Genomic DNA, 21966 nt, shown 5'->3' on the forward strand with positions numbered 1-21966 from the left:
GCCCCAGCTCGCCCAGCCGCAGCGCGCCCCCATGCACACGCTCGCCTTCGCGCGCCCAGGCTTGCCCCGCGGCAGCGCGCCCCTGTGCACTCGCTCGCCTTCGCCTTTTCACTCTTATCTATCTCCCCAGCTTGATGTCCAATATATGTTTGATCTTCTTGTCGCCTTTTCACTCTTATCTATCTTATTCAGGGCATGATGTACGCCGGGGAGCTGGTGGAGCTCGCCAATGATATCAGGTCCATCGTCTGCCAAGACTTACGCGAGGGCAAGGCTCTCCGCGAACAGCTCCAGGCTACTATTGATGAGATGAAAGTGACGCACGCTAAGGAGCTTTCGGAGTCCCAAGCTCGAGGCGACGAGGTTCTAAAGGAGAAACATGAATTTCTAAAAGAGAAACAGGAGTTTCAGCGACTGACAGAGGATCACGTAAAGGAGAACTAGAGGCTGAAGGAAGAGTTAAAGAATGCTCTAGCTGAAGCATCACAAATCCGTAGGGACCTCAAGGATGCCAAGGCGCAACACGCTTCCGAAGCCTCTTCATTAAAGGAAGAATTCCTCAAGTCAGAGGAGTTCAATGAGATCTGTGCCCCTAAAGCTTTTCACTACTTGGAGGTGGGTTTCGAGGGTGCAATCGACCTCTTCAAGGCCCAGGGCTATCCTTCGCCAGGCGCACCTACTGACTTCATCGACATTGAGGGTTTCATAGCGAGTCTCCCCCCCGATTCTTAGACCGAGCTCCTTTACTTATGTCATTTTTTATTTACGCAAACCTTGTATGCCTTCGGGCCATATTCTGTTATTTTCTGCACTGCTGTACTTTCCGTAGTATTATGCAACATTTGCGATGTTTACATTTGGTTATTTTCTTTTGCGCACTTTTGGCATGTACGAACTCGCTATATGCAACATTGAGTATTTTGCATTTGCATTCACTGCTTCTTCCGAATTTATCTTCGATGCTTTTAAATCACTAAGGTGAATAAAATCGGCAGAGTGCGAACTCCTCTCCTAGGCGATGCCTTAGTATGAAAATAAAAATTCAACGGCCTCACTCTCTAACTCCTCTGCTGGGCGAGGTCTTAACATGAAAATAAAAATTCAACACCCCCACCCTCTAACTCCTCTGCTAGGCGATGCCTTAGCAGGAAAATAAAAAAATTCAATACCTTCGCTCTCTCACTCTTCTGCTAGGCGATTCCTCAGCAGGAAAATAAAAATTCAACACCTCCACCCTCTAACTCCTTTGCTATGTGATACCTTAGCAGGAAAATAAAAATTCAACACCCCCCCCCTCTAACTCCTTTGCTAGGTGATACCTTAGAAGGAAAATAAAAATTCAACACCCTCACCCTCTAACTCCTCTGCTATATGATACTTTAGCATGAAAAGAGAAATTCAACACCCCCACCCTCTAACTCCTCTGCTAGGCGATACCTTAGCAGGAAAATAAAAATTCAACACCCTCACCCTCTAACTCCTCTGCTAGATGATACTTTAGCAGGAAAAGAGAAATTCAACACCCCAACCCTCTATCTCCTCTGCTAGGCGATGCCTTAGCAGGAAAATAAAAATTCAATACCTTCGCTCTCTAACTCCTCTGCTAAGTGATGCCTCAGCAAGAAAACAGAAATTCCACACCTCCACCCTCTAACTCCTCTGCTAGGTGATACCTTAGCAGGAAAAGAGAAATTCAACACCCCCACCCTCTAACTCATCTGCTAGGCGATGCCTTAGCAAGAAAATATAAATTCAACACCCCCACCCTCTACCTCCTCTGCTAAGTGATACCTTAGCAGGAAAATATAAATTCATCACCCCCACCCTCTAACTCCTCTGCTAGGAGAAACCTTAGCAGGAAAATAAAAATTCAACACTCCCACCCTCTAACTCCTCTGCTAAGTGATACCTCAGCAGGAAAATATAAATTCAACACCCCCACCCTCTACCTCCTCTGCTAGGAGATACCTTAGCAGGAAAATAAAAATTCAACACTCCCACCCGCTAACTCCTCTGCTAAGTGATACCTTATCATGAAATGAGAAATTCAACACCTCATCCTCTAACTCCTCTGCTAGGTGATACCTTAGCAGGAAAATAAAAATTAAACATCTCCACCTTCTAACTCCTCTGCTATGTGATACCTTAGCAAGAAATTGAAAATTCAACACCCACACCATCTAACTCCTCTGCTAGGTGATACCTTAGTAGGAAAATAAAAATTCAACACACTCACCCTCTAACTCCTGTACTAGGCAATGTCTTAGTAGGAAAATTTAATTTTTCTCCTGCACGCTGCTCCTCTACTAGGCGATGCCTTAGTAGGAAAATAAAATTTTTCGCCTGCACGCTACTCCTGTACTAGGTGATGCCTTAGTAGGAAAATAAAATTTTTATCCTTCACTCTGCTCCACTACTAGGCGATGCCTTAGTCGAAAAATAAAATTCTCCCGCACGCTGCTCCTCTACTAGGCGATGCCTTAGTAGGAAAATAAAATTTTTCTCCTTCACTCTGCTCCACTACTAGACGACGCCATAGTAGGAAAATTTAATTTCTCTCCTGTCCTATGCTCCTCTACCAGGCAATGTCTTAGTAGGAAATAAAATTTTTCTCCTGCACGCTGCTCCTCTACTAGGCGATGCCTTAGTAGGAAAATAAAAATTTTCTCTTTCACTCTGCTCCACTACTAGGCGATGCCTTAGTAGAAAAATAAAATTCTCCCGCACGCTGCTCCTCTACTAGGCGATGCCATAGTAGGAAAATAAAATTTTTCTCTTTCACTCTGCTCCACTACTAGGCGATGTCTTAGTAGGAAAATAAAATTTTTCTCCTTCACTCTACTCCACTACTAGGCGATGCTTTAGTAGAAAAATAAAATTCTCCCGCACGCTGCTCCTCTACTAGGCGATTCCTTAGTAAGAAAATAAAATTTTTCTTCTGCACGCTGCTCTTCTACTAAGCGATGCCTTAGTAGGAAAATAAAATTTTTCTCCTTCACTCTGCTCCACTACTAGGCGACGCTATAGTAGGAAGATTTAATTTCTCTCATGCCCTATGCTCCTCTACCAAGCAATGCCTTAGTAGGAAAATAAAATTTTTCTCACTTTCATAATACACCAACATTCAAGAACTGAAAAGAAGAACTTGATTTTATTAAATTCTAACTGATTACATGGGAAAATGCAAAGATGAAATACATCGACGATAAAATCCAGAATGATACTCCCTAAGGTGGTAAGCATTCCAGGGTCTTTTTAAAGCATTTCCTTGAGCATTCTCCAAGTAATGAGCTCCAGAATTAAATTTATCAATCACTCTGAAAAGTCCCTCCCACTCTGGGTCCAACTTTCCCCTCTGATCTTCTTGTACTTCAACAAGAGCAATTCACTCACTTCTTCTTTTCATAATCATGTTAACTTCCACACGTGCTCTTTTTCCTTCCTCCCTCACTACCTCTTCATAACACCGACGCGTGACTTTTTGGTCCCCGCACAAGACTCTAACTCTTTTTCCCACATGAAACTTAAGCTTCTGATGATATGTGGAGGCTACAACTATAAAATCCTTTAGGGCCGGCCGTCCCAGAATTCCATTGTAAGTTGATGGAGTGTCCACCAAGGTAAATGTTGTCATCTTCGTTACCTGTCGAGGCTCATGTCCCAAAGATAGGGGAAGGACAATCTGACCGAGCGACGGGATGGCATGTCCTGCAAATCCATATGAGGAGTAGAGATCGGCTCGAACTCAAATCCCTCCACCTTCATCTGGTCAAGAGTGCTCTTGAACAGGATATTAACAGAGCTTCCATTATCAATAAAGATTCGTGCCACATCATAATTGGCAACGATGGCCGTCACCACCCAGGCATCGTTATGAGGAACCACAATGCCTCGGAGGTCATCCGGTTTAAAAATGATGACAGAATCCTGGGGTGAGTCCGCACTCCTAGATATTTCAAAATTCTCCAACCTCCTCCCGGACGAGGATCCTTCTTGTCTACCCCGCGGCGGAGGTCGAGCACTGCTCTCAACCCTCTGTGACTTCTCCCCCCTCTCCCCTGACTCCCTCACCTCCATCACCTTATCTCGAATCCCATTCAGAGGAACATGTGATGAAAATTGTCCTCTACTTCTGGTTCTGTCATCCTCCCTCTCACCTGCACCTCTCTTCTTACCGCCTTTCTCGGCTCCCTCCACCCTACTCCCTTCGGGTCGGTTTTCTTCTGTACCGTTGGGCATCTTCCAAGTTTACATATTTTTCCGCCCGAGCTAACAAGTCATCATAGCTCGATGGAGGTTTCTTGACCAGCGATTTGAAGAATTCTCCCCCTCTCAACCCTTGGGTAAAGGCACTTATCATGATGTCAGGGGTAGCCGCTGGTATTTCCAGTGCTGCACTATTGAAACGCTGGACAAATTCTCGCAAAGTTTCAGCCTCTTGTTGTTTCATCACAAACAGACTCAAATAGTTTTTCTGGTGCCTCTTGCTGCTAGCATATCGGTGCAAGAAAGCTGTAGAGAAATCCTCGAAAGACTGTATGGAATTGGGCTGCAGGGTATTAAACCATTGTTGGGCTGACCTCACCAATGTGCCCAGAAACACCCTGCACCTGACCCATCTGAATATTGATGCAATAAAGCCGCATTCTCAAATCTCCCCAAGTGTTCCTCGGGGTCAGTATGTCCGTCATTCTCACCAACGTTAGATTGTCGGAAATTCGGAGGAAGCCTTTCCTCCAAGATGGCTAGTGAAAAAGGGCTTGCTCTCTTGGGTACCGGCGCTCTGCTTCCTACCTGCTCCCTCAACCTACGTATCTCCTTCCACATCTCCCCCATCTCACTAATCTCTTCAGTTGGAGGGGTTGCGTCTCCTCCGCCCTGCTCTGGTGGACTTCAACATTTTCCTCACGCTCCTGACCGACGGTCTGTTCCTCTACAAACACAGACTATTGATTCCTTTTCATGGCCTCATCCACTGTCCGGGTGATAAATTGGCCCAACTGCTCCAAGGTCAAGTTCCCCACGTTCTCATTGGGACGGGTTTGCTCGACCCTTGTCTCGTGAAGGGGCTGCTCGGTTCTTGTCTCTTGACGAGGTTGTTCCTGTATCGTCTCAAGACACGGTTGTTAATGTCTTGTCTCAACATGAGACTGTTCAGGTCCCCTCTGAGGACGCGATGATGCTGAGGTAGCTCTTCTACTTCCTTTCCTGCCTACCATCTCTACGTCTCAACTCAAGTTTTCCCACAGACGGCGCCAAGTGATACTCACGGGAAATTTCGGGTCCGATCCTAACGAGCGTCACTAGTTCAGACGTGGGCTTTAAGATTACCCTGAGCCTGAAATCAAGAATAAGACCGTTAGAAGAGGATCAGGAGGGTATCCTGGCGTAGCCCCTCCGACGCTCAAGTCAGAGACTGAGGATATATGGGGGAGCAGCTAAGGGTGCTGCTGAAAACAATATAGTGAATAAAATAACCGTACGCTCAAACCTGGTATTTATAGGAGAATACATGAGCTTCTCATGGGCCCTTCACCTGTGGGCCCTAAATATGGGCCGGATCTTGATGGACTCTTCCATGGGGTATCACAGTAAAGTAATTTGAGCTGGCGAAAATTTCGAATGCATTTTGGTCATATTATCCACCTCCATTATTTCTTCTGGAAGACTTGATGTATACTCTACGAGGCCTAGTTAACCGACAGCAAAGGAAATTGTTTCTGAAATTTAAAATGTCAAATCTGAAATGAACGAACAAAAGCAAAAAGCGATATCAATAGTTGTAAGAATTAACCAAGCAGACCCATTTAATTTCTTTATCGATAGGTTACAACACAATGTTATATACGTATTTGCAACACAAATCTTCTTGGGTATTGTCATACAATTAAAGAGTTGATAAATACGAAACAAGAGTTTATTGATTTGAACGATCATAACCCGGATGATGGATGATGGTTACCGGACCATTGATTTGGATTCAACGAATCGCGGCCGTTGGTGGAGTTTCCGTCAGTGGCAGCGCCGCTTCAAAAACTAGAGCTTGTCGCGGAAGAAGGGGAGGTGATACTTCTGTTTATAGAGGTTTGAGTTCAAGAACTCAGAGGCCTCTGTGACTCTGCAGAATCAGGCTTTGCTGTGATGGGAAAATTCAGTTTTGGGCTTGTATTTGTTGTGAAGCCGGATGCTTCAGAGACTGGAGATTCATTCCCTGGATAAGTGTCATATTTCCGCCAAAATGGCCGCTTCCGCTGCCGCCAAAACTGACCGGAGCCTTCACTTGATTCACTCCTTTGGGTAAAGGTTGCATGACAGCCAAAGAAGGCAGAACGGCGCCACCAGCGGGGTAGAATAAGATATTCCCTAATGGCGGAATATTAACTGTAGGCGAAAGTCCTCATTAATGATTGACCCGAAATAACGCCGGTGCTGATCAAATCTTGAGACGGACGTGGGGGTGATAGAGATTGAATTCATCTGGCCATCTCACTGTTCGATGGAGATGAAGATGAAGGTTTCCAACGTTAGCTTTTACAGAAACTGCCTCCGATTGGAACGTTTCTCAGGGTACCGCCGTGAGTCCAGTACCTCCTACGAGCCTTGCAAAAGTACCGCGGCTGAGAGAGGCTGTAGACTGTAGTTGTTGTAATAACAAAACTTGGTGTTGGAAGAATCACAGCGCGGACACTTCTGGGACGGTGGCGGTTGATGGTGGTACGGAACAAGAAAATGAAGTGTTTTTTTTCCTCATTTCGTTCTGACGTTCTTGAAAGAAAAAAGATCTAGTCTTTAGATTACATTTGTCCTATCTGGATTGTTGGTCCCACGTGCTGAATTTGAGATAATAAAACCCGAAAATAAAGAATAAATTGGACACCGAGATTTACGTGGAAAACCCCTAAAAATTATTAGGGTAAAAACCACGGGCAAGATGAAAAGAATTTCCACTATAATATTTTGCGGTGTACAACTCACTCACTGTGTTTCCAAAGAGAACACACTCTCTTAATACATGAGAACAAACACCTCACAAATATTATAGAATATTATAAGATGAGAGAAAACTAGAAAAAGGGATGATTTAAGAATGAAGAGGGGGATCTCTATTTATAGAGCCTCCTGTCAGTGTGAATACGCGTTAAAAACGTGTATCCACGAAATTTCCTGCAGCACGTTTGTTTTTCTTTCTCAAAGTATGCAATTCATTTGGCCCCACCTTATTTGAAAACTCTTGCCGACATTTCTCCCACTTGGAAATTTGATTGAGAATCAAACACATCTCCACACATCCTTTCAATCTTGCCATTACATGCTGCTTACGTTTCCGCTAGGCCACTTGAAGATCTACACCACTCAAACTTATCAGTGTTCACTGGCTTGGTCAGAAAATCAGCTATGTTATCCTTCGTATGGATCTTCTGCATATCCACGCTTCCTTCTTCTACTACTTCTCGCACAAAGTGAAATTGAACTCCAATGTGTTTTGTCCTGGAATGAAAGGCTGGATTCCTTGCGATGTGCAATGCACTCTGACTGTCACAAAACAAAGAAACATTCTCTTGTTTGTGCCCGATCTCCTCCAATAACCTTTTCATCCATATTGCCTCCTTGCAACCTTGAGTAGCTGCCATGTATTCTGTCTCTGTTGTAGATAGCGCTACAACTGTCTGCAGTTTTGAAACCCAGCTTACTGCTCCTCCTGCAAGTGTAAACACATAACCAGTAGTAGATTTTCTCTTATCAGGATCACCTGTATAATCTGAATCGACATAGCCCCTGAGTGTAAAATCTGATCCTCCCTACCATAATGCAGCATTCGAGGTACCCTTAATATATCTAAGGATCCTCTTGACAGTGTTCCAATGCTCTCGTCCAGGATTCGCCATATACCGACTAACTGCTCCCACTGCTTGAGCAATGTCTGGTCTTGTACAGATCATAGCGAACATCAAACTTCCCACTGCTGATGCAAATGGTACTCGAGACATCTCTATCCTCTCTGCTTCACTGCTAGGACACATCTCGGAGGATAACTTGAAGTTAACAGGAAGAGGGGTCGAAATTGGCTTACTATCTTGCATGTTGAAGCGTTGCAAGACTTTCTTCAAATAATTTTTCTGAGAAAGCCAAATCTTTCTGTTACTTCTGTCTCGGTGAACTTGCATCCCTAGAATCTTGTTTGCTGGTCCCAAGTCCTTCATATCAAATTCCCTAGCCAACTGTGCCTTCAATCCTTGGACATGATCTTTGTTGGGGCCTGCTACCAACATGTCGTCCACATACAACAGCAAAATGATATAATCATCACCAGACCTCTTGAAATACGTACAAGGGTCTGCACTCAGTCTGTTGTATCCGAGGCTCATGATATAGGAATCAAATCTCTTGTACCAACATCTCGGCGCCTGTTTGAGACCGTACAGAGATTTGTTCAACCTGCAAACCAAGTTCTCTTTGCCTTTTTCCGCAAAACCTTCTGGCTGGAGCATATAGATTTCTTCTTCAAGATCTCCATGAAGAAACGCCGTTTTCACATCTAGCTGTTCTAGATGTAGGTCAAACACCGCACACAATGCCAGCACCACTCTGACTGTTGTAAGCCGAACCACAGGAGAAAATATCTCATTGAAGTCAATGCCTTCTTTCTGAGCATACCCTTTTACCACCAATCTAGCACGATACCGCTCCACTTGGTTATTGCCATCACGCTTGATCTTATAGACCCATCTGTTTCCAATGGCTTTCCTTCCTCGTGGTAGTGTAACAAGATCCCAAGTTTTATTTCTGTCTAATGCCTCCAACTCTTCTTGCATTGCTATCATCCACAAAGATACATCCGAGCTTTGAGTAGCCTCGTGGAAACTCGATGGCTCACCATCCTCTGATAATAGACAATATGCAATATTGCTTTCAGTGACATAATCTGAAAGCCAACCTGGTGGTCTTCTGTCTCGAGTTGACTGCCTCACATTGGAAACTTCAGACTCAACATGTTCTTGTTCTTCGTGCTCTGGTACTGCTTCACAAGAAACTTGACCTTCGTCTGTCTTATTTTCCACCTGAAAAATAGTAGTTTCTGAATTCGGTGTGCCTTTGTCTCCCTTTACTTTATCTTCCTCGAAGATAACATCCCTGCTGATGACAAGCTTGTGAACAGTAGGATCCCACAAGCGAAACCCCTTTACTCCATCAGCATATCCTAAGAAGATACATTTTCTGGATTTTGAATCCAACTTCGATCTTTCTTGCTCATTGTACAGAACGTACACAGGACTTCCAAATGTATGCAAATGAGAATAATCTGTCGGCTTCCCGGTCCACATCTCCATCGGAGTCTTCAGATCAATCGCCACTGAAGGAGAACGATTGATAATATAACAAGCGGTTTTGACTGCTTCTGCCCAAAATGACTTTTCTAGACCTGCAGTCCTCAACATAGCTCTTGTTCTGTCCAACAAGGTTCTGTTCATCCGCTCCGCCACTCCATTCTGTTGAGGTGTGTAAGCCGTCGTAAACTGTCTTTTGATGCCCTCATGTTGACAATATGCATCAAATTCGTCACTGGTATATTCTCCTCCATTGTCAGTCCTCAGACACTTGATTTTCTTTTCTGAATCAAGTTCAACCCGCGCTTTGAAATCTTTGAAGATCTGGAAAGCATCTGATTTCTTCTTGATTGGATACACCCAACATCTCCTAGAGAAATCATCAATGAACGAGACAAAATATCTCGCTCCTCCTAGGGATACAACCGGTGCTTGCCAAACATCCGAATGAATCAGCTCCAATATGCTTTTGCTCCTGGCAGTAGAAGTGCCAAACTTTAATCTGTGTTGTTTACTGGTAACACAATGCTCACAAAAGGGTAGTGACACTTTTGTAAGTCCCGGCAGCAGCTTCCGTTCTGAGAGAATTTTCAACCCCCGTTCTGACATATGCCCGAGCTTTCTATGCCATAACACTGTTAATTCTTCTCCTGAACCATTTGATGCAACAGCTAGTTCTGCCTCTTTGTGTGTTTCTCCCAAAAGTACATACAGATTTGCAGCAACCTTTTCCGCCTTCATAACCACAAGCGCGCCTTTCACAATTTTCATGATCCCGTTCTCGATCCGAGTTTTGCACCCGATGTCATCCAATTGCCCCAAGGACAAAAGATTTTTCGTCAGTCCTTTCACATGTCGTACCTCCTGTATGGTGCGAATGGTGCCATCAAACATTTTAATTTTGATAGTACCGACCCCAGCGATTTCCAAGGCATGATCATTTCCCATGAATACAGATCCTCCTGAGACTGGTTCATAATGATCAAACCATTCTCTCCGAGACGTCATGTGCCACGTCGCTCCTGAATCCATAATCCATGTGTCACAAAATTTGTGCCTGCCTTCTGCAACAGTTGCTGCTTCGCTGAATAATATTTCACCACTGCCTGAAGTACTGGCCACATTTCCTTGAGAACTTTTTTCAATACTCGTACACTCTTTCTTGAAGTGCCCTTTACCGCCACATTTAAAGCAGTAAATATTTTTCTTCTTACTTCTCGACTTTGATCTACCTCGTCTTTGGCTCCCACTGGAGTCACGGTCCATAAATCTTCCTCTTATCATCGGTAAAGCCTCCGCCTGCTTCGATGTTACCAACCTATCTTCCTTATTCTTGCGCCGGCTTTCTTCTCCGAGAACCGCAGTTAAGACATCATCGAATCTTAGAAAGCCCATAAGAATATTGTTGGTTATGTTGATGATAAGTTGATCATATGAATCTGGTAGACTTTGAAGTAGAAGCTCCGCACGTTCATTTTCCCCTATTTTATGCCCCATGGAAGTGAGTTGGGCAAATAGAGTATTCAGTGTGTTGATATGGTCGGTCATCGATGAAGATTCCGCCATCCGAAGAGTATAAAGTCTTCTCTTTAGGAAAATCATATTGTGTAGGGACTTGACCTCGTACATCTTTGTCAGAGTATCCCAGATAACTTTGGCTGTTTTTATCTCAGAGATACTTGACAGTACTTCGTCTGCTATAGCCAAGTGCAGATTGGCAACAGCATTATCATTCATCTCATTCCACTTTCCATCATCCGTAATCTCCACCGGTCTATCTCCAATAGCCGCCAAGCAATTCTCCTTTCTTAAAACTGCTTGTATCTTTATTTTCCACAGCATAAAATTGCTTCCGTTGAACTTTGCTATCTCGTACCTGCCCGCCATTATGTCTAGAACAATTTTAGTAGACTGAACAAAATAATCCCGCCTTAAATAAAAAATCTCAAAAAATCTTTTCTGATGTGGAAGATCAGTCTAGGCTGCAACCACAGAGCATACTCAGAATTTTAAGAAATTTTGAACCAAGGCTCTGATACCACTTGTTGGTCCCACGTGTGGAATTTGAGATAATAAAACCCGAAAATAAAGAATAAATTGGACACCGAGATTTACGTGGAAAACCCCTAAAAATTATTAGGGTAAAAACCACGGGCAAGATGAAAAGAATTTCCACTATAATATTTTGCGGTGTACAACTCACTCACTGTGTTTCCAAAGAGAACACACTCTCTTAATACAGGAGAACAAACACCTCACAAATATTATAGAATATTATAAGATGAGAGGGATGATTTCAGAATGAAGGGGGATCTTTATTTATATAGCCTCCTGTCAGTGTGAATACGCGTTAAAAACACATATCCACGAAATTTTCTGCAGCACGTTTGTTTTTCTTTCTCAAAGTATGCAATTTATTTGGCCCCATCTTATTTGAAAACTCTTGCCGACATGGATAAGGGAGAAAAGCAGAGCTTTGGTTTCTGATATTCATAATCTCAACAAAAAATTTGGGATTGGATTTCAAGAATATTATTAGCTAGAGATGAATATAATCTTCAAGGCCATGTTAAACTCGCGCATTTAAAGCTTCTACACTCAAATTCATTTGAACCCGATCCTCGTACAGTCGTACTGACTATTATATATACGCCGGCCCGTCTGTATATATACACAGATGAACAAACATGCAAGAAGGGGGAAGCCAAGAGTATTTGAATCGTGTTCAAGATCGGAGACAGACGCCCCAGCAGATACCGGATTTTCAAGGGGCCGAGAACCGCTAAGGTTGAAGTAAAAGAAAGATCACACAATTAATCAATTAAGTGTGCGTGCAGATATCCTCGAATATTTGGACATGGAGAGTCAAATTTAGTGATCAACGGAACCTTTCCTGTGTACCAAACCGCAAACTTGTGTGTGGCATTAACAGGGAAAAAAAAATGTGTGGATCGACGAAATTAAGTAGAATAAATCAGAATAAAATCCTTACTGCATAAGACAGGGAAATAGATGATCATATCACACAGTTCAGGGGAAAGTAGGACAAAATAATATATGGAGCACTAGAACATGCACAAATTGGGAGGCTGAGTTTCCAGGTACAGCTGCCGGCCGGTAGGCGTCGCATCCAGCTTGGAGGTAGCGGGATGGAGGCTGTGCCAATCAGATATGTTGCCTTTCAGTTTTGACAATAAATCATTTTCGTATTTTTCCTTGAATATGATGTTAAATGTTAATTTCATTTTATTTCAAAATATCAGACGATTTTATTTCTACCTTTTGTTTCGGTTGACGGGTCATGTCCGAGGATCTCTGTCTTAAAACAAATAACAAAAAAACTCATTGAGATCGTCTTTCAACTCGATTTGATTCATGAAAAAATATTATTTTTTATATCAAAAATATTAATTTTTATTATAAATATAGATCGAGTCAACCTGAATATAGTTATACGAGACCATTCATAAACTACTTACTCAAAACAAAATTGTGGATGGACAACATCATCTCTTGTTCATGGGTTTATTTTATTTTTTTCTTTATTAGAGCATGAAGTGGAGATTTTGTTGTAACATAGGATTAAATTCACGTTTTTTTTAATTTTATTATTGGAAGAGATTTATACCACTAAGATCGATTTATTCATATCGAAGTCTAAGAATAGACATGTGGGCATATATGTTTTTAATAAATTTATCTAGCTAGAGCCGTATCTAATTTAAATCAGTAATTCCGAAAATTTTGAAGTTGATTTTTCAAATTTGAAAGTTTAAACATTGGGATTTAAATCGACGTGACATAAAAATTGTGATTAGTCTGACGTCATGTGAACAATTGGATTAAAATGGCATGTATAATACAATGTTTTGTTGGCCAATAAGCTGGAAAACAGCTTCAAATAATACCCCATCATAACAAGTGTGTGAAGTGTAAAATTTGCCTAAAATGTTAATAAAAAAATAATTCAAATTAAATTTCAAGTTCGACTAACTATTTTTATCGTGTTACTGACAAATCAGCTATTAATTAAAGACAAAAAATATTAATATAACCGTAATTCCCATTACCTGGCCGCTTTTTCAAATTTAGAGGATTATCCGATTAATTTATTGAAGAAATATCGGGTTTCCACGTGGGTTTGTTGACTTTTTGATTTCCACCACTTTCTGAATAATCTGGAATGCTACCTGTCATCGAAATTCTAAATGTTTATGCATCGGATCTGCTTTTCTAAGTTTTAAATTACCCTAATATCCTCGCTGTCGGAAAAAAATGCATAGCAGGCATTCATTGATCATAATTTTTTTAAAAAAAATTAATTGATATATCATATTATTGTATGATATCTCAATATCAATGTAATAATTTTATATTCAAAGTTCGATAATTTTTTAATCATGTTTAAAATTAAAATATTATATTTTTAATATTTTGTGTCTGTTTTTAAAAATATATAAGCTGATTTTTCTTTTTGAATCTACATTTTTTTGTGTGTGTGTGAATCCAGCAGAAAATAAAAAATGCAAACGGCAAAATAATTTTTATTCTTAAACCCAAGAATTAGTATTAGCGAAATAAAAGAATTTATTCCAACGCCATCTAGAGACCAACGTATCATCCAAAGCTTAATGGCGCCTCGTCGAATCGACCACATCTTCATCTAACCTTCTCCTTAGTCTCGCTCGCCGGCTTCTTCACATGTTCTTCGACGTAGTCATCCACGTCAACTCCACTCGATTTCCCCGCAATTGTCTCCTTGATCTTCTGAGTTTGATCTTTGGCCACTCCCCAAGCTCCCTGCGCAGTTTGCTTCGCCTTCTCTCCTAAACTCTGCGCTGTATCCACAATCGACTCCGCCGCACCTTTAGACTTCTCGCCCGCGGTCCCGGCAGTATCCTTTGTCGTCTCCTTCGCTTCGTACGCGTAATCTTTGGTTTTCTCGGCTGCACTGCCGGCGGCGTCCATAGTCTTTTCACGCATCTCATGGGCCTTGTCACCAATGGAGCCTAGCTCTTCCTTGCCCTTTTCTTTCATGTCCTCGGTTTTCTCTTTCGCTTTCTCTTTCATGTCGTCCGCAGTTCCCGCCGCTCTGTCTTTAGATTCCATAGTCTTGTTCATCATAATCTCAGCGTTCTCCTTCACGTTTTCCTTCATTTCGCCTGTTTTTTCTTTTGTTTTGTCCACTGTTTCGTTCGTGGCATCCCTAGCGGCTTTGTGAGAATCAGCCCCATTTCCTCGTTCTTGCACAGCCTCGTCAGCATTGTACGGACTGTACTCTCTCCTGCCGCCATCGTTGGTAGCATGTCGTGCCTGAAATAACCAATTATTAATAAGTTTAATCAGGAAAAAAATATCATTTGAAATCAAGTAATTTATTGCATTAAGTTTACCCGTGAATTAGAAGTGAAGCAAACTGTAGAGGCTTTAGGACGAAGAGGGAACGAAGGATTGTTGTGTGACAGAGACTTTGAAAGGTTCAGGAGCGTATTCTTGGCTGTAAACATGGCTGCCATAGCGTTTCGTGTTTTGATATATCGATTAATCAAAGATGAAATGAAATCGGGTTCAGTAAATCAGAGAACATTGTTCACCATTTTATTTTGGTGACATTAATTAAATTAAAAGGAAGGAGAGAAAGGTGGCGGTGCGGAAATCGTACACCTGTTGTAGCAGCACGCCACCTGTAATTTGATGCTTGGGAAAGTAAGCTTCCGATTATGAAAATGGGATGCTCTCTCGAAAATATATTTAATATTTTTTATTTTTTTTATTGGATTTCGTTATTAAATATTAATTTTTAAATACATGATTGAGTAATATGCTAATATCATATTTGTTAAGAGATGATATCTATTCTCGTGGGAGGATTAAATGAAGTTAGAATGAAATCTCTTTGATATAATTTTGGAAGGAGAATATTATTCATTATAATGAGAATAACTATTCCTAAGTTCATGGGAAAATAGACATTTCTGTCATATTGATTAGGTTTACTCCTTTCTATTCTTCCAATTTTTAAATTTTCTTTTACTTAAAATATCCTGTTATTTTTTAAATTTTAAAGGTCTAATTGAAGACTGATAATTGTTTTTAAAATTATTTAAATAATATATTATTTTTAATTTTATTTTTTTTCTAATAAATATGTTATTTAGTAANTTTTATCCAATCCTATATATATTCCTCTAACCAACAAAAATTATATAGGGTATGATTCATGCCCTATATAATTTATCATTCCCTATATAATTTTTGTTGGTTAGAGGAATATCCAATTAATTTGATATCCCGGGATCCGATCCGATCTAGGTCGGGCGACTCAAGTCACTTAGAGCCAAGCCCATGGATAAGTTAGGGTCCGACCCATTTTTCCGGCAAGTATTATAGCTTCAAGGACCGAGCCCGTCATACCTGTCGGCAATTGGTGTGCAATTAATGCATGTCGACAATTGTACGCGTTGCGTTTGATTGAAAATAAGAATACGCGTTTTTACACTGATAGGAAGCTCTATAAATAGAGCTCCCCCTTTCATTCTGAAATCATCCATTCTTCGAGTTTTCTCTCATCTTATAGCATTCTATAATATTTGTGAGGTGTTTGTTCTCCTGTATTAAGAGAGTGTGTGATCTCTTTGGAAACACAGTGAGTGAGTTGTACACCACAGAATATTATAGTGGAAATTTTTTTCATCTTGCCCGTGGTTTTTACCCAATAATTTTTAGGGGTTTTCTACGTAAATCTCGGTGTACAGTTTATTCTTTATTTTCGGGTTTTATTATCTCAAATTACCGCAAGTGGGACCTATAAGTGGTATCAGAGCCTTGGTTTAAAATTTCTTAAAATTCTGAGTATGCTCTATAGTTGCAGCCTAGACTGATCTTCCACATCAGAAAAGATTTTTTGAGATTTTTTATTTAAGGCGGGATAATTTTGTCCAGGCTACTAAAATAGTTGTAGACATAATGGCGGGCAGGTACGAGATAGCAAAGTTCAATGGAAGCAATTTTATGCTGTGGAAAATAAAGATACAAGCAGTTTTAAGAAAGGAGAATTGCTTGGCGGATATTGGAGAAAGACCGGTGGAGATTTCGGATGATGGAAAGTGGAATGAGATGAATGACAACGTTGTTGCCAATCTACACTTGGCTATAGCAGACGAAGTTTTGTCAAGTATCTCTGAGATAAAAACAGCCAAAGTTATCTGGGATTCTCTGACAAAGATGTACAAGTTCAAGTCCCTACACAATATGATTTTCCTAAAGAGAAGGCTTTATACTCTTCGGATGGCTGAATCTTCATCGATGACCGACCATATCAACACACTGAATACTCTATTTGTCCAACTCACTTCCATGGGGCATAAAATAGGGGAAAATGAACGTGCGGAGCTTCTACTTCAAAGTCTACCAGATTCATATGATCAACTTATCATCAACATTACCAACAATATTCTGATGGGCTTTCTAAGATTCGACGATGTCTTAACTGCGGTTCTTGGAGAAGAAAGCAGGCGCAAGAATAAGGAAGATAGGTTGGTAACATCGAAGCAGGCAGAGGCTTTACCGATGATAAGAGGAAGATTCATGGACCGTGACTCCAGTGGGAGCCAAAGACGAGGTAGATCAAAGTCAAGAAGTAAGAAGAAAAATATTTACTGCTTCAAATGTGGCGGTAAAGGGCACTTCAAGAAAGAGTGTACGAGTATCGATAAAAGTTCTTAAGGAAATGTGGCCAGTACTTCAGGCAGTGGTGAGATATTATTCAGCGAAGCAGCAACTGTTGCAGAAAGCAGGCACAAATTTTGTGACACATGGATTATGGATTCAGGAGCGACGTGGCACATGTTGTCTCGGAGAGAATGGTTTGATCATTATAAACCAGTCTCAGGAGGATCTGTATTCATGGGAAATGATCATGCCTTGAAAATCGCTGGGGTCGGTACTATCAAAATTAAAATGTTTGATGGCATCATTCGCACCATACAGGAGGGACGATATGTGAAAGGACTGACAAAAAATCTTTTGTCCTTGGGGCAATTGGTTGACATCGGGTGCAAAGCTTGTATCGAGAATGAGATCATGAAAATTGTGAAAGACGCGCTTGTGGTTATGAAGGCGGAAAAGGTTGCTGCAAATCTGTGTGTACTTTTGGGAGAAACACACAAAGAGGCAGAACTAGCTGTTGCATCAAATGGTCAGGAGAAGAATTAACAGTGTTATGGCATAGAAAGGTCGGGTTGAACTTTATTCTGAAATGAAAATCAAGTGTCTGAGGAATGACAATGGAGGAGAATATACCAGTGATGAATTTGATGCATATTGTCAACATGAGGGCATCAAAAGACAGTTCACGACGGCTTACACACCTCAACAGAATGGAGTGGCGGAACGGATGAACAGGACCTTGTTGGGCAGAACAAGAGCTATGTTGAGGATTGCGGGTCTAGACAAGTCATTTTGGGCGGAGGCAGTCAAAACCGCTTGTTATATTATCAATCGTTCTTCTTCAGTGGCGATTGATCTGAAGACTCCGATGGAGATGTGGACTGGGAAGCCGACAGATTATTCTCATTTGCATACATTTGGAAGTCATGTGTATATCTTCTTGGGTTATGCTGATGGAATAAAGGGATTTCGCTTGTGGGATTCTACTGTTCACAAGCTTGTCATTAGCAGGGATTTTATCTTCGAGGAAGATAAAGTAAAGAGAGACAAAGGCACACCGAATTCAGAAATTACTATATTTCAGATGGAAAATAAGACGAATGAAGGTCGAATTTCTTGTGAAGCAGTACCAGAGCACGAAGAACAAGAACAAGTTGAGTATGAGGTTCCAATGTGAGGCAGTCAACTCGAGACAGAAGACCACCAGGTTGGCTTTCAGATTATGTCACTGAAAGCAATATTGCATATTGTCTATTATCAGAGGATGGTGAGTCATCGAGTTTCCACGAGGCTACTCAAAGCTCGGATGTATCCTTGTGGATGATAGCAATGCAAGAAGAGTTCGAGGCATTAGACATGAATAAAACTTGGGATCTTGTTGCACTACCACGAGGAAGGAAAGCCATTGGGAACAGATGGGTCTATGATATCAAGCGTGATGGCAATAACCAAGTGGAGCGGTATCATGCTAGATTGGGGGCAAAAGGATATGCTCAGAAAGAAGGCATTGACTTCAATGAGATATTTTCTCCTGTGGTTCGGCTTACAACAGTCAGAGTAGTGTTGGCATTGTGTGCGGTGTTTGACCTACATCTAGAACAGCTAGATGTGAGAATGGCGTTTCTTCATGGAGATCTTGAAAAAGAAATCTATATGCTCCAGCCAGATGGTTTTGCGGAAAAAAGCAAAGAGAACTTGGTTTGCAGGTTGAACAAATCTCTGTACGGTATCAAACAGGCGCCGAGGTGTTGGTACAAGAGATTTGATTCATATATCATGAGCCTTGAATACAACACACTGAGTGCAGAATTTTGTACGTATTTCAAGAGGTCTGGTGATTATTATATCATTTTGCTGTTGTATGTGGACGACATGTTGGTAGCAGGCCCTAACAAAGATCAGGTCCAAGGATTGAAGGCATAGTTGGCTAGAGAATTTGATATGAAGGACATGGGACCAGCAAACAAGATTCTAGGGATGCAAGTTCATCGAGACAGAAGTAACAGAAAGATTTGGCTTTCCCAGAAAAATTATTTGAAGAAAGTCTTGCAACGCTTCAACATGCAAGATAGCCAGCCAATATCGACCCCTCTTCCTGTTAACTTCAAGTTATCCTCAGATATATGTCCTAGCAGTGAAACAGAGAGGATGGAGATGTCTCGAGTACCATATGCATCAGCAGTGGGAAGTTTGATGTTTGCTATAATCTGTACAAGACCGGACATTGCTCAAGCAGTGGGAGCAGTTAGTCGGTATATGCCGAATCCTGGACGAGAGCATTGGAGCACTGTTAAGAGGATCCTTAGATACATTAAGGGTACCTCGATTGCTGCATTATGTTATGGAGGATCGGATTTTACACTCAGGAGCTATGTCGATTCAGATTATGCAGGTGATCCTGGTAAGAGGAAATCTACTACTGGTTATGTGTTTACACTTGCAGGGGGAGCAGTAAGTTGGGTTTCAAAACTGCAGACAGTTGTGGTGTTATCTACAACAGAGACAGAATACATGACAGCTACTCAAGCTTGCAAGGAGACAATATGGATTAAAAGGTTATTGGAAGAGATCGGGCACAAGCAAGAGAAAATATCTTTGTTTTGTGACAGTCAAAGTGCCTTGCACATTGCAAGGAATCCAGCCTTTCATTCCAGGACTAAACACATCGGAGTTCGATTTCATTTTGTGCGGGAAGTAGTAGAGGAAGGAAGCGTGGATATGCAGAAGATCCATACAAATGATAACATAGCTGATTTTCTGATCAAGCCAATGAACATTGAAAAGTTTGAGTGGTGTAGATCCTCAAGTGGCCTAGTAGAGACGTAAGCAGCGAGCAATGGCAAGATTGAAAGGATGTGTGGAGATATGTTTGATTTCAATCAAATCTCCAAGTGGGAGAAATGTCGGCAATTGGTGTGCAATTAATGCATGTCGACAATTGTACGCGTTGTTTAACGCGTATTCACACTGATATGGAGCTCTATAAATAGAGCTCCACCTTTCATTCTGAAATCATCACTTCTTCGAGTTTTCTCTCATCTTATAGCATTCTATAATATTTGTGAGGTGTTTGTTCTTCTGTATCAAGAGAGTGTGATCTCTTTGGAAACACAGTGAGTGAGTTGTACACCACAAAATATTATAGTGGAAATTTTTTTCATCTTGCCCGTGGTTTTTACCCTAATAATTTTTAGGGGTTTTCCACGTAAATCTCGGTATCCAGTTTATTCTTTATTTTCGAATTTTATTATCTCAAATTACCGCAAGTGGGACCTACAATACCCGCTCCTTCATAGGACACCATGCTAAGACCGGCGTAATGGCTAGAGAAGCACTCCATGCTCGGAATAAGGCACATAAAGTTGTAATAAGTGTTCGGTGTCTAATTCCCTTCGGCCCTACCCGAGTTGATTAGAGGTAGATCTAAATATACTCGAAAATAAGCCTCCAAGATTTATAAAATCACGAAAATACACGTTCTAAGATCCTATCATCAGGAAAGAATCTAAAATCTCGAGATATATCAGAATTTACTGAAATCTCATACGGATCATCACAAATCTGGTTACGAATCACATATTTGAAGTAACCTTCCCAACTAGAGTTCTTATATCACAAGATAAACAGTCATTCGTGTAATGTTCGGCCAATCCTACAAATGATTTAAATGGTTAAACCTTATTTATGTCACGTAATAATATGTTTGTAATAATATGTTTATGCTAATTGTGATAAATGAATTGTTCATAAAGTTATAACCAAGACAGTTGACATGATAAGGATGAGTAATGAGTTGTTTATGTTGTGTTGAAATGTCATTAGATTTTACGGAGCACTCGACCTTATAACTAATCGTATGTCCCTGTACATGACGAAATATTAGCGTCATAATTTATTATTTATGGAACTAGGAAACTTTAAAGATTGAGAGTTTGAACAATTCATGGGGTATAATGATTCATTTAGAAAGTTTGGATTAATATATGCATCAAAATTTATTTGAACTTAGGATGAAGCAACAAGTCAGATTTAAAAATTAAATGTTCAATGTTAAAACAATGTACAAGGTCAATTTGTGGAGGAAAATATCACAAGAGCTGAAAAAGGGATAATTTCTTATAGCTTGGACATCAGCCCATGTGCCCCAACACGAAAATAATCTCGCTCAAGCACGAAAATAATCCTCATCTCTATAAATATCCACTCCACAACTTGACTCATTCACATATTGCTATCACTCAGCACTAATTTTCTTGCATTCTTAAGTTTCATATGCATAGTGACCCAAGTTCTATTTTGAATTATAATATTAGTTAATCATGATTAAGATTTCATTACTTGAGCAAATAAAAAAATTTATTCAACTTCAAGTTCGGAATCACCGAAGAGCATGTTAGAACCTGATACTCACGGAAAATTTAGGGTCCAATTCCAACAAGTGTCACTAGTCCAGACGCAGGTTTTGAAATTGTCCTGAGCCTGAAATCACGAATAAGACCGTTAGAAGGGGGCCAGGAGGGTGTCTTGGCGCAGCTCCTCCGACGCTCAAGTCAGATACTGAGAATATATGGGGGGAGCAGCTAAGGGTGCTGCTAAAAATAATATCGTGAATGAATTAATAATACGCTCAAACCTGGTATTTATAGGAGAATACATGGGCTTGTCGTGGTCCCTTCACCTGTGGGCCCTAGATATGGACCGGGAGTTTGGGCCGGATCTTGATGGGCTTATCCCTGGGGTATCAGAACCGTTGACTAAATCGAAACATTCGAACGGAGATAATAATTTCCGAACCAATGAACAGAACTTCCGAAGTTTCATGTCAAATCAGCTTAGACACATAGGAGTTCAGAGCTTCTGAAGGAGAGATCGGAGCGTCCAAACATCGAGGTGTCAAACTTAAGATGACACACAGAGTTTGGACGTTCCGAACTCTATCTATAAATAGGGCACTCGGGATTCATAATTTTGA

At 41.0% G+C, this 21966-nt stretch overlaps 1 protein-coding gene across 1 annotated transcript; it reads right to left on the reverse strand.

Annotated features, from left to right (window-relative positions):
- Window positions 1–13858: 13858 nt before the first annotated feature.
- LOC140986317 (uncharacterized) lies at window positions 13859–14940 on the reverse strand. Its single transcript, XM_073454536.1, has 2 exons — window positions 14720–14940; window positions 13859–14639 (listed from the first exon to the last, which is right to left on the reverse strand). Exons 1-2 carry the CDS (start codon window positions 14840–14842, stop codon window positions 13986–13988), a joined length of 777 nt encoding a protein of 258 aa, XP_073310637.1. The 5' UTR covers window positions 14843–14940; the 3' UTR covers window positions 13859–13985.
- Between the last annotated feature and the right edge of the window lie 7026 nt (window positions 14941–21966).

This window comes from Primulina huaijiensis, chromosome 1 (genome assembly GCF_012295235.1).
Source record: "Primulina huaijiensis isolate GDHJ02 chromosome 1, ASM1229523v2, whole genome shotgun sequence".
NCBI lineage: Eukaryota > Viridiplantae > Streptophyta > Magnoliopsida > Lamiales > Gesneriaceae > Primulina > Primulina huaijiensis.